A 14,263-nucleotide genomic window follows, 5' to 3' on the forward strand; every position below is an offset into this window, starting at 1 on the left:
TACACCACCAGAGCCCCTTGTTTCATATGACATGCTCTGGCTTCCCAAATAAAGTAGTTTGACATACCATACATTTGCGTGCTCATTAGCTTAATAAAAGTACTTATTGAACTCTCTTTAAAAATCATACAAATGCCCAAATATTATCAAATATATAACCAATTATTAAAACTGGAACAAAAATTAAATTAACTCAAAATGATAAGCAAAAGAAACTGGATCATAATTTTAGGTTCAATGCTGAGCCTTGTCTGAATTCACATGTGACTCATATCCCCCCTCTAAACATTAGCTGATGAACAAATATAATTTCTATTTCCAAATGATTTGAAAGAATCATTATATATTTTTTCAATATCTGGTTTAATTCACGAGTTGGATTTGTTTTGTTTTGTAATTTTAAATGAGGTATCGTAAAAGAAGACCTTGAAATGTTAGTAGGTTATTAAAATAATGCACCCGTGGACCAGAGGTGAATGGATCAGAAAGTGAATAAAAGAGAACTGCCTACAGTTTAGGATATGGCTGCAATAAGAAAAGCCCTTGTTTCCTGAGTCACTAAGCAAGGGTCCTCAAGTTTTTTAAACTGGGGGCCAGTTCACGATCCCTCAGACCCGTTGGTGGGCCAGACTACAGTTTAAAAAAAGACTATGAACAAATTCCTATGCACACTGCCCATATCTCATTTTGAAGTAAAAAACTAAACGGTGCAAAGCACTCGGCGGGGGCCGCAGTCTGAGGGCCCTGCAAGAGACGGGCGGAAAGCCACTGTAGCGGCTGGGCTGCTGACTAGAGCGCGTCCTTTACGCCTGAAAGCCCGCCCACGCTACACAGCACAATCTCACAGTTCATCAGTGCAAAACTTTTTTTTTTATTTTTCCTTTTGTCACCCCTCTCCCCCCCACTTTACAATATCTGAAACGTTACTTCATCCACAGTATTTTGTTTTATCATCAGTAATCAGTCATGTAAAATGTGAGAAAGAAATAAAAGTAAACAATTTAAAGTCTTAGCCCCCACCCCATTGCTACAGCAAGTTTAATATAAATCTACAGCATTCACTTACTTTAGCTGGTTCTGAAACTGAGGCATATTTTCTTATTTGAGAATCAACACCTAAGGACTTGGCTAATTGCACAGCATTGGAATCATCACTGAGAAGTGTCCCAAGAGCCACAAGAAGTCTAAATGTGGCTTCTAGGTCTTGTACAACTTCCAAGACTGTGCTAATTACTGACAAGCATTGTGCTTTCCCCTCAATGTTATGGTCTTTATGAAAACAGACAGAGTAGTTCAGGGTCAATGTAGCCAGAGCAATGTGGATGTTCTTATTGCTCCCTGATTTCAGTTCTATTGCACGGGACATCAGTGATTCCCTCTGGGACATCATGAGCTTTTGTCCTGCCTGGCCAACAAAACAATTGCAAAAAGTCCTGAGAGCAAGCAGCTGGTTTGCTGGTTTTCCGTTGGGGCTCAGAAGGTGGAGAAGGTGACTGCTGAACTGGGCCCCTTCCTTTTCATTGCAGAAGCGCTCGTTCACACTGGGATGTTTAATGGACAGTCGAAGAATGTCGAGGGCAGGGAAGACAATATCTATGAAAAAGAAACAACTCATTAATGTCTATGTATAAACAGAAAACTCTCATGACAACTAATTCAAGTTAAGTAATGCAAAATTAAAATAAATTCAAAAATTCACATTTAGAAAATATGAAGAACCATGGGCCTGCTTTATAACATGTAGATTTCTGAAGCTTGTGCTCATTGTTCATTTGTGTTTATGCAAACTGGGTTCTTGCTGTAGGAGGATGCTGCTTTAAAAGTGGGGGGTCTCAGGTTGTCGAACAGCCCGGGTATTCCATAGATCCTTGTGGGATCAACGGAGTGGCGGCTGTTTGCAAATATTCTAAAACAAGACCAAAGAGTGGAACAGAGGAAAGGTCTTTTCATGTTGGAACTTTTGGAAGAATTCCAGCTATCAAATGCTGATAGGACGTTTATAGGTAGATGGAACTTTTGATAAGGGACAGCTCTGATAGAAAACATATGAATAAATGCACTTGATCTTACCAATACTAAAAGTGAGGCAACTGGATACTATGCTCCACTTCACATAGTAACGTAAAGCATCATTTATGAACAAGTGTTTGTAAAAACCAAGTGTTAAACCAGGAATCTTAATTATGTCACAAGCACAACACAGAGACACTAAAACACATTAAGTGACCTGCCAAGTCCACAACGTGGGCTTTCTTATTTAAAAAAAAAAATCTATAGTGGAAATAATGGGCAAGACACTTGAAATTAACTTCTAAAATTTTTAAAAAGCAAACACTTAGATCAAAAGATTGTAGTCTTGACCTAAGATGCTTCAAAATTTGGGGGTGGGTGGCTTACCAAGAATCCACAAATGCACTGAAATTGTACAGAAAATGGTAGTTAGGAAGATCATTCGATTACCTCTTAAAATTTCCCAAGATAGGCGACCAAAAAACTGTTATTACGGTGTTAGCACTGTACGTTGGTTTTTTGTGAAGTTTTTCAAACTTTTAATCAGACAGGTGCTTGCTTATTTAATCCAGAAACATCAGTAATAGTGATAGAAATGAAAAGCCACCTTATATTTCAAAGAGTCTTTGTGTACCTTCAGGCCAATTAATAGCTTTCCACAGAATCTGGAGTTGCTGGGCTGTAGGTTTCTCCGAAGAATTATTGCATATTAAAGACAGTATCTTTTCCAAAAGTATCAAGTCATCCTCAGTTAACTTCTTCTCCTCAATTGCAGTTCCATTAAGTTCCTTCAGTTTACCTAGAACCCAAATATCACACCTGCAGCATCACCCATCTAGAACTGGTCCGATAATACATGAATACAAGTTTTAAAAATAAGAGTGAACTCCACCATACACTGCGGTGAGTAACTACTATTCAAGGCAATTAAGAAAGACCATAAAAGAAAGAGAAAGTTGTGGGCGTATTTTAGGCTGAAAACAAGATGGTAAAACAAATGGTGCTGCGATCATTCTCATTTTAACTGCTATGTTCTAAAACCTGAATGCTTTCTTTAAATAAAGTTTCAAACTCTATCCTACATGCAACCAATTAGAAGTAGTTTGAAAGCAATAGAATGTAGTATACATTCAAGTATAAGTCAATCCCCTATTTTCCCAGGGAGAAAATGTGCAACCAATTGCTGGCCAATTTAAAATCAATCTCTTTGATTGTCAATTATTTAGTCCAAAATTTAAATGTCTATTTGTACAAAGAAGCAACTGGACTACAGGGCTCATTTGTCTGCACTGGACTATCGATCACCTCCTTTACCCAGGGACTAGAAAGACTAGATGGTGCCTCTTAGCACTACTCAACGCTCTGATCGGAAACAGATAACTCCTGATAGAAAGGGGGGGGGGGGGGAATATGGAAGAAAATGTCAATTTCTTAAGGAATCCACTTACTGGACCTTCTAAGACTAAAAGTCCTCTAGATCATGGCCCTGAATTTCAAATCTTGAACTGAATTATTCCTGAAGCCACCTTTACCTAAGGAATAGTTTAGTTCAGAATAATCAAGATTTTCAGATTTGAGTACTCTATTAAAAAAATTAAAAAGAAAACGGTCAATAGCTGTTTTAAAGGCTAATAGGGAAAGTTGAGCAAGGAGATCCAATAAATGGAAGCGACAACTAGAACAGAAATAATGAGAATATTGACATGTGGTAACATGTCACTGACCATTATGTCTAGGAACAGAAATGAAGTGGGTTTTACTATGTGTATTCTCCACAACGATTAAATTTATTAAAAAGTCCTTTAAAATGTCTCTAACATTTAATTTATTGACTTAGTTCCATTTGGACATCTGTGTTTACAAAACATATCAAATGGAAATACTGCCATTTCTAGCCACATTCACGTGACAGTAAGTAAAAAAGTATTACTACAAAATTATAGAAACCTTTATTAAACAAAAATATTGAAATGTAAAGCTACTGTTTCCTGACTTATCTTCCACCTAGGTCTATCCACTTCTGGGGTTAGTGTTTCCATCTCTCTAGTGCTTCCCTGAAGAATTCTGCACTCTATTTACACCATATCAACATGATCAGCTTGACCACAGCTGAGGGCCTCAATCAACATCCTTTCCAATCTTGCTTGGAGTTTAGGGAACTAAACAAAGCCTGCTTGGGCAAGACCATAATTGTACGACGAATGGGACAGGTTTATCAAAATTCTCTAGGACTGCCCTTTGCTAGCTTCTAAAAATGAGTAGGTGTCATTGTGGGGGGCAAAACCCCCCGAGCCCCCTTTTCCTGGCCTTTTTCTCATCGATAATTTTCAATTTTCTTCAAACTCCTTCACAGCAAACCCCGTACAGTCATCCTCTGTCTGTCCTTTGTTAACCTAACACAATATACGTATCTCTTCACAGAAGCACCAAGCTCCCAGTGTGGTAGGAGGAGGAGAACCTGAGAAAGCTGCAGTCTGTGGGAATGTGTGAAAACAACCATTTCATAACAATATACTCACCCAATATTTGTGTTGGGTTTGCTTGGTCAAAAGTGACAGCTTCTTTTTTTGGAAAATAAATATTCACTGTTTTGGATGTAGCTGATCGGTAAGCACTGTTCCCTATTTACAGAATAGAAGATGATGAGTAATAACAGTAGTCAAAAATTAGTCTTCTAATATTGTAACTTTGTTTTTACAATTACTCAGACAACTATTCGATACATGCAATACAGCTAATCAACCTCAAAAAATTGACAAGATTTTATATATTGTATTTGCTTGAAATAATACTTTAGTTTTTATAGGAGCTTAAGTATAGAACAAGGCTTTTCTATATCTTATTTTCTACTTTTTAAATGTTTTTGGTATTCAACCTAAATTATAAATTTTAGAAAGATCAAAATGTAAAACAATTATGGAATCATTCAATCTCATCTTCCTTCAGGCATAGTGGCGTTTCCCTTTATAATTGCTTACTCTAAATGTATTATAAATATTGTATACTCTTCTTCCTATACCATCCTTAAGTTACTAACTTCTGGCAATTTAGATGCCCAAATATGCTATACTTAATTTTTAAATTTAAGTCCCTATTACACTACCCAAGCCTCATTACCTAATGTAAAAAAGCTGGAAAATGGAATATTTTATAATACTTAGTAAAAAATAATGACCAACTAAAGCATAATTTGGTTCTGATTTATAATTTATTTATACTTCAATCTTAATTTATACAGAGGGAACGCTACATGATCTGGATGTTGTGTGAACACCGTACAACAGTCTAGTCCTGCTTTTTCTTTAAGCATATCAAAATAAGTTTTGTGCTTCACCAGGGTTCACTGATGTGCACAGGATATGCTTTTGTGTTTGAGCCTCAATCCACATCATCAATTTCTATCTGATATAGGTCCCTCTTCAATTTTCATGAACCATGCAGTATTATCTGAGTAGATCCTTTAACACCTTGGAGTATCTCTGTTTGTGAAGATCGTCATGATTGCAGTGTGACGTGCCTATGACACACTTCATGGTGATATTTCCCAAAGAAAATTAAGCAGAGATATATACCATGACACAGACACGATACACAAGGCTGGCTGCTGCTGTGGCCTACAAGTCAAAGCATAGACTGTTAAATGGAGAACTTTATAAAAGAAAGTCACAAGCAGTGACAGCTGTTACATGACGGCAAGATATATATATTATATATATATATATGGATTATGCACATCCCACTATACATCTAACGGCGCAACTTTGTATACAAGCGACACAAGGACAACTTGTATTTGCTATGTCTCATTCTGATTGAGAATTTTAAACTCTATTATAACCTTACGGGGCCACGGATGCACATGAAGTTGTTAGCTACTGCCTGAATGGACAATATGTGGTACAAGCGTGTACTCTTAATTCCATTTTTATTTCAATGTTAAAGCATTTTTCACATATATAATTTTAATCTTCTGAGATTAGGAATAAGAAAGGAAGAAAGTATGTACAATAAAATGACACAAGGAGATAAATGTACAAATTGTTTTTAAAGCATAAGGTATTTATTTATTGGCATGATCGGATAGAAGCCAAATGTATTCCCTGCACTCCCGCATTCACTCCTAAGAGTGTAGCTGTGGGGCAGAGAATGCAATGTTAATGAAATGGTCCCCGAAGAAAACGCACAGTAGATACAACGGGAGCTTCTGAGAGGGGTGGGTAACCGAGAAGGAAGTGTATGTGGATGTTCAAAAAGCCTCAGTGAGTTCCTTGGAAAAGTATTCTAAAATTAAATAGGAGTGATTATAACCTAGAAAAGTTGATGGGAGAATTTGTCAATCTTACAGAGTTGCTTCTATGAATTGAAAATCAACTTCATAGAATCTGACAACAGCAACAATTACGCTCAATGTCATGTATTTATGCATGATTCTCTTTTGTATGTCTTTATTTAGATATAATAATTCAAGTCAGAGAAAATAAATACCAAGAACTCTGTCACATTTGCAGGAAGCAGACAACACATGTAGCTTTGCATTTTACTGACAGCCAGAATGAAGCATGCACATGCACGCACACACAACGTTTTCTGCATTGCGTTGTTTTAAAGGAGCCGGAGCCACTTTCCAGAAATTTACGGAGCACTGGGTTCTCTCTTTGGGGGACTCGAAGGCATCTTTCTTCGAAGTAACTGCCTACCACTGTACCCTCTGCTGGTTTCACTCTTTCCCTAGCCAACCAGTATGCTGGTATTTGGAGGGCAAGTTGGATGGTCCTACACACTCAACTGCTCAAATGCAACAAGGAATGAACAAATACGATGTATCGACTCTAGGTCACATGTTAAATAGTTTTTAAAGAGCTGCTCGAGAGATAGAATATTCCAGACCCTAGTGTAAAAGGAGCCCTGGTGGCAGTGTTGAATAAGCACTGGACTGAGGTTGAAGGGTTAAACCAGTGGTTCTCAAGCTGCCTAACACTGCGACCCTTTCATACAGTTCCTCATGGGACCCCCCCCCAACCATAACATTTTTCCATTGCTACTTCACAGCTGTAAGCTTGCTACTGTTATGAATCGGGTTACCACTGTAAAATGGTGGTTCGACCCCCAGAGGGGTCACGACCTACAGGTTGTGAACCGCTAAATCAGGCATCCTCAGACTGCTGCCCACCGAGGACATTTATCCGGCCCGTGGGGTTTTTTGCCGTTTGTTTTTTTACTTCAAAATAAGGTATGTGAAGTGTGCATAGGAATTAATTCATAGTTGTTTGTTTTTTAACTACAGTCTAACCTTCCAACAGGTCTGAGGGACAGTCAACTGGCCCCGTTTAAGAAGTTTGAGGACCCCTGTGCTAAGCCCACCAGCTACTCTGTTGGGGAAATGTGGCTATAGGCCCATTCAGATTTACAAATCAGAATTCCTATAGTCAGAATCAACCGAATGGCAGGGGGTTTTGAACGAAGGGGGCTGGCAAGGAAGACTGTGTGGTAGGAGTGCAGAGGCCAGTCTCATCACAGCACTTCCTGCAACAATGCGCTCAAACGCAGCACAATTGTGAGGGTGGTCCAGGATTGGGCAGTGTTTCATTTTGTGTACAAAAGTCAGAACTGATCTGACGTAACCTAACAAAAACAACTATCCTTACCAAGACTCACTCTAACGCAGTATCTCACTTGAGCATGGGGAAGCTCCCCATATAAATTTAAGGTACCCTAATGAAAATTCTGGGAAAACTCTAATAGTAGGCCAAGAAATTTGGTCTTAATTTATCATATAAAAAGTTCTCAGGCAAGAAAATGGTATACATTTTCTTAAAATCTTCCCATTGGAAAAAGTTTTCAATGAATTTTTCAAATCTAAGAAGAGAGAACTGAAAAGCTCTCACCTGTAAATGGATCAATTCCATCCATGGAAGGGCCCACACTAGTGGCACCAGGTACGTAGCGACCGGCACCTACAAAGCAAGAACACTCCCCGTGAGCAAGGGCGGCCACAGGCTGGGGAAGAGCTCAGCCTGCTCCCTTCTCTACATACAAGCATGCACTTGCAGGAGCAGGCGCACTCTGCAATGGGTCTTATTTTACACGCAAAATGTTCCGCAATTATCATACATAAAAATGCTTAGATGCTGACATGCAATAGATGTTAGCTGAAAAATAATTTGGAAGGCACATATACATTATAATTGCAGATGTTAATTCACTGCAAAAGCAGCAGTAGACTAGCGAAAGAAGCTAGAAGGATTCTTAATGTAATGTGAACTTTTATTTACTTTTAATAAATCAGTTTGTTGGGGGCTCTTACAGCGCTTATAATAATCCATACATCAATTGTATCAAAGCGCACTTGACCAAGTTTGATCATTCCCAAAATGTTTTCTTTCTACTTGAGCCCTTAGTATCAGCTCCTTTTTTCCCCTCCCTTCCACCCTCGTGAACCCTTGATAATTTATAATTTTATTTTCGTATTTTATACAGCCTGCTGTTTCCCTTCACCCACGTTTCTGTTATTCACTTCCGGAGTGGGGAGGGAGGTCGGTTTAAAGACAATCATTGCAATCTGTTTCCCATTTCTCCCGACACCTTCCACGTACCCTCTTGGTATCGCTATTCTCATTATTGGTCATGAGGAGTGTATGTCCTGAATTCCATGTGTCAAGAGCTCTGATGTGTACCAGTGTCCATGCTCTGGCCTAGCCAGATGTGTAAGGTAAGAACGGGGGTCATGATAGGGCGGGGAAGGAAGCATTAAAAACTAGAGGCATGCTGTGTGCTTCATCATGCCATAATTGCACCCTGGCGTGAACACTATTCATTCTTCTGAAATAAAAGCACAGGCTTATTAGCTAAATGAAAGAGTCTAGGTTGAGAGTCTTATATGCTAAAATAATGTCACATTGGAGATTATATTTCCTGATTGCTTCATTAAACAGCAAAACAAAGAAATGTTGGGGTGTAAAGAAAATTAGGGCCTGGACTTGTTCAGAAAGAGCCTTGGTGGCACTGAGGATTAAGCAATCGCTGCTAAGAGCAAAGTCTGCTTCTCAAGCTCCCATAAAGATTTTGTCTCAGAAACCCTTTACAGGGTTGTTATGAGTCACTAATAATTCAACACCATTATTATTTACAATATTTTAGAAATCAGAGTAGCCTGTCTAAGGCATTCGGTTACCCGCAGCAGAGTATGCTCCAACATCTTTCTAAATGTGGTTCCTTGACTACCTAAGTGAATCACCTGTTAACAATCAGATTCCCACAGCCCATCCAAGACCACGTGGTTCTAAAAACCAGCTCTACTTTAGAAACACATAGGGAGTCTTTCAGAATAACGGAACAAACCTACACAAGACTATGTAATCAAGAGTTTTATGGGAAGGATGTCAAACCAAAACCATTATTTGTCTGGCAAGTCCAACTCATGGCAACCCCATGTATAACAGAGTTGAACTGCTTCTGAGGGTTTTATAACCTTCAGGGAAGCAGAAAGCCGGGCCTGTCTTCCACAGTGCACTAGGTTGTTGCAAACATCCAACTTCATGTGAGTAATCGAATGCGAATGTTTGCACTACCCGTCTAGTGAACTCACAAATCTAGGACACTGAAATCTCGAGGGTGACCTTATGTTAAGTAATTGAAACCAGTTCCTCACACGATTCTAATGCACACAAGAAGTTTGAGAACCACATGAGGGAAAACAACATCATTAAGACTGATTTTAACCAGGCATTACAGGTAAAATTAAAAACAACATAAAAAATAATCATATTAAAAAATCATATTGCTGCTAACACACATTGAGTACTTAAATGTTTTCCATACATTCTGTTAGATGTGGACATGCATTAGGTAAGTCAATTCAGATATGGAGGTGCTGTTCTTTATTTTCATGAAGAAACAAAAGAGCTCCAAACCCAGTGCGCTCAAGTCCATTCTGACTCACCAAGACTAAGTCAGGATGGAACTGCCCCATAGCGGGTCAACGGCTATTAATTCATAGAAGCACACTACGTCTTTTCCACTCCATGACTGGTAATAGTTCGACAAAATTATCCTATGTTGCTTAGTACACACTATCTTGCATACAAGGGGTGGGGGGGGCATCGGTTTTGGGGAACAATTCCGTTATCTTTTAACTCCACTGCCCCACAAACTTTCTGCAGCCCCCTCAGGTCTCCAAAACGGCTGCGGTCCCAGTGTTGACACTACAACAGGGAGATCGCTCTCTGCATGTTGGCTCCAGGAGGCCTTCTGCTCTTGCAGAGGCCAGCTGAAGCTTGGTGTGTTCGTCCTGTTCCCGAAAAAAACTGCCAATGTAATTGGTGAACTCCGTTGGTGCCAGCTTCAGCACTGACAGTGCTAAATATGCTAAGAGAAAGGCCTCTTCCCTACCCACTCTTCATATACTTTCTGCTATTTCGACCTGCAATCAATCCCACCTCAGAGTTCCTGTGACATGACAGGGATGACTTGAGAGTGGATTGTCCTATCACACTGGTTATCAGTAAGAATCGGAATAACCATCCGGGTCACCAATGCACTCACGGGCAAAGGAAGCATAATGGGAGTAATGCCAGCACCTCACTCTGGTTATGTGTGGACAGGGGCAGTACTATGCAGGCTGCTGGTTGTGTAGCTCTTAATGCATCGGCTGTGAATTTCTTCCCAAGCTGGGCATACTGCCCGGGAACTCTGGCTAAAGACCCACCAACAGCACCACGTACTCAGAACTACTCTGAAGACATCGATGGCTCCAGCTGCACTGAAGTCCACTACTGACCATTTCTTCCAGGAGCACTACTGCTGAAGCCTCCTTACCGTGATAAATAAACTCACTCTGAAGAGCTGGACAGATACTTCAAGGATTCCACAAAGATAATATATTAGAAAAACTGGTCCTGGGTGGCTGTGTGGCCTGTCACTTCCATGCTAAGTCAAAGTATGCCTGAGCAACCTTGCCTGCACGGCTCGTACAGTATCAGACACTCACGTGGCTCCTTCAATCTCTGAACGATTCTGCTCTCGTGGCAGGCAAGATCAGTGAGAAAACAGTGAGTTCCAGTTATGCAGTATTTAACAGTCACAAGAAAATCCACCAAAATACTCCAAAGAAAAAGCAATAATTAAAAAGAAAAACAGATCCATCAAGATTGGAAATATGTACTCAAAGATTATTAGTACTGAAGATGTCTCCAAAATGCACTGTAACTAGTGAGGAAGGAGATACTGGTCAAAACTCCAGCCCACCTGTGAAAGGATCTGCAGCAGCCAGTGCGTTGGAAGACCCCGAGGAAGAGCCCGGAACATACCGCCCTCCACCTGTGCGCAGAACAAAGGAAACATGTAAGACCGCTGAATCCCACCGACGGCATGTTCATGTTAGACAAGTCCACCCTTAGAGAAAAACAAAGCCAACAGATGACAACATGACAAATTATACTCAGAAGTCTGACTGATGTGGAGGGAAAAAATGCCAAATGTTGCCCCCAAGTTTTGTCTCTTAATTTTAAACCTTGTTACAGCTCAGCACCCAAAGTTAAATATCAGAAAAATTAGTCAAGAATCACTTAACAACAACAAAAAAGAACCACTTAACATTTTCAATACGTTCTGCAATTTGCGAAAGCACATTATCATAGTCTAGTCCTGCTTATACTTTAGGCATCTTTGGGGGAAATTATAATAATATATACATATATATATATATGTCTTAGCAGTGATCATAAATGTGCTAAGCAGGGTTTGGTTTTTCTAAAAATTTTAAAAATACTTTTATTGGGGCTCTTACATCTCATCACAATCCATACATCCATCCCATGTGTCAAGCACATTTGCACACATGCTGCCACCATCATTTTCAAAGCATTCTCTTCCCACTTGAGCCCCTGACATCAGCTCCCCACTCCATCCCCCGCCCGAGGAAGAGTTGTTTTTGTGTTTGGTCCCAAATCACCTCATTAAGCAACTTTTCCACATCTGTTACCATCTTTTTCTTTAGCTCTACAGCTTTCTGTGGAGCTGAACTTGCCCAGCATGGAGAATTTTTGTTTTTGCAAACTGTCCTGGCTCGAGGCTGAGCAAATAGCCTTCACTGATTTTCCAGTTGTGTGCTGTTCGGTGCTCTGACTAGCGCCGGTCCCGCTGTACTTGGGAGCTAGGAGGCACTCACGGTAGTAGTTTGAAAGGCAATTAAACTAAGAAATTATTTCAATCCATGAAGAAAATCACCACGTGCCTCTTTTTGTCAAAGCAATAGTATTCCCCAGTAAGTTCATTTTGTTAGAAAGCATTCCCATAGAAGATGCTAGGAATTACCCGGGCTATAATGTCTTATATGTCTACCTCGACATCAAGCACTCTCATATGCTCTCAGCAGAAGGCATACCATAGGCATATACAACCGCTGGGGGTTTCTAAACCAATGTGTAATAAGAAATTCTTGCCTGACATGTTGCCATGGCTAAAGTTGACCATTAAGGCAACAATAGAAATGAAAAGGTATTTTGCACACAGAAAAAAATAGGTTTAGTTATATTAAAGACACAGTCAATGGGACTGTCATAAAATTATCCATCAGAAGTTCCCATTCCTAAAATGAATTGTATCTGCTTATACAGTAGAACCAAATCTCTCCCTCTGCAAGCACAATGGAAGAAGTTTTTGCATATGAATGATCACGTGGAGCTCCCTGCCTTATGGGGACTGTAGGAACCCAGCACACAGGGTAAGACTTCAGCGCACCGTGGGAATTCTCCACTGGCTGCCTGGTCAACAGTTTGAAGCTCTTTTCCTAGCGCTCTACCCTGCATGTACAATGGGAGGGAGATGGAAAGAAGAGGCAGGATTGAACTGAGATAAGTTTATGAACAGTGCTTTGAGACAATCTATGCCAAAGAGAAAACTGTCCCAATTAACCTCGATTTAATAAGGTGACTAAAAAGAAGCAAAACCACTGGAAATTACTTTCTCACTTTCTCCTGATGCAGTGGAGGGAATATGACACTATAGTGTGCAGTGCTGTCAGTGTTGTGATGCATGAAATATTCGGATTATTTGAATAAACAGATTTTAATCAATCTGTGCCTTCATAGTGACCAGTTATCTGTAAATAAAGAACAGATACAGATTGTATTTTTTTTTGGCGGGGATTTTGTCCTTTAGTGATTTGACTTTTTTTTTTAATAAAATGAAACCTAAACATTGAAAATGGTACGTTTATCTAATCAATTGTTACATAAAGAAATAAATTTATATAACCCCTTTCAATTACCAAAAAAGAAATTATGCTACAACTCTCCACAGCTGCATGATACAAGAGACTGCCTGTTGCTGGCCACAAGCTGAAGGCTAAACTCTTGTCCAGTACACTTCTTAGACAGCCAGCACATATGCTATAAGCCGGGGTCCTCAGACTTTGTAAACAGGGGCCAGTTCACTGTCCTTCACACCCGTTGGAGGGCCGGACTATAATTAAAAAAAAAAAACTATGAACAAATTCCTATGCACACTGCACATAGCTTATTTTGAAGTAAAAAAACAAAAGGGGCAAAAACACCGGTGGGCCAGATAAATGTCCTCAGTGGGCCGCATGTGGCCCATGGGCCGTAGTTTGAGGACGCCTGCTATAAACAAAAGCCAGTATAACGTGGGTGCTTATGACTATCATGACATATATATTATGTTACACATGCGTTTCAAATATTTGTGGAAAAATGAAAATAAAAGATAGTGGAATTTTTCCATGACCTTTTTGAAGAGTCTTACTGTAGGTATTGTATCATTATATATGCCTGGAAATACAATTGCTTTGAATACAAGACATGAGATATATATCTTGCGTGTAAGAAGTGTATTTCAATTGCTAGGTCCCCTTCTCTGATCATAATTTTTGCTCTCTATTATAACCCCCTGGGACCAGATGTATGTGGTCAGATAATCCTGAACAGATGTTGCATCGAGCATGACAAACTGAAATGTAGAAATAGAATCACAGGTGGACACTACTTAAATACTAAACACACACATCGGTTCCTGGCCCTGTTCCTGTACACATTCTCCTGAAGCCCTGCTGTTGCTGTTGCTATCAAAACCACAGGCACTAATGTTAATCTTTCAGAGAGCCCCTGGTCTCACTAAGTCATGTGTCAAACAGTGCTGAGGATGCAGCAGGGAACAAGATTGCCCGTATCCACTGAGGCTCACACCCTACTGGAGAGGAGAATTGCAAAGGGCACGAGCGCTACAGAGGAAATGGATT

General features: G+C 39.8%; 1 protein-coding gene across 2 annotated transcripts in view; it reads right to left on the bottom strand.

Moving 5' to 3' along the window:
• Positions 1–851: 851 nt before the first annotated feature.
• The window catches only part of PLAA (phospholipase A2 activating protein), a 45,180-nt gene continuing 31,768 nt past the window's right edge, over positions 852–14,263 (bottom strand). Inside the window, exons 10-14 of one of the 2 annotated variants that reach the window (XM_075560004.1) lie at positions 11,254–11,325; positions 7,896–7,964; positions 4,530–4,631; positions 2,645–2,809; positions 852–1,593 (exon numbers count right to left, since the gene is read on the bottom strand). In XM_075560004.1, coding sequence (XP_075416119.1) covers positions 1,028–1,593; positions 2,645–2,809; positions 4,530–4,631; positions 7,896–7,964; positions 11,254–11,325 — 974 coding nt within the window. In that variant the 3' untranslated portion in view covers positions 852–1,027. The remainder of the gene's footprint in view (positions 1,594–2,644; positions 2,810–4,529; positions 4,632–7,895; positions 7,965–11,253; positions 11,326–14,263) is intronic. The other variant, XM_075560005.1, reaches the window with a different exon arrangement.

The sequence above is a fragment of the Tenrec ecaudatus genome, chromosome 10, assembly GCF_050624435.1.
Source record: "Tenrec ecaudatus isolate mTenEca1 chromosome 10, mTenEca1.hap1, whole genome shotgun sequence".
Taxonomy (NCBI): Eukaryota; Metazoa; Chordata; class Mammalia; order Afrosoricida; family Tenrecidae; genus Tenrec; species Tenrec ecaudatus.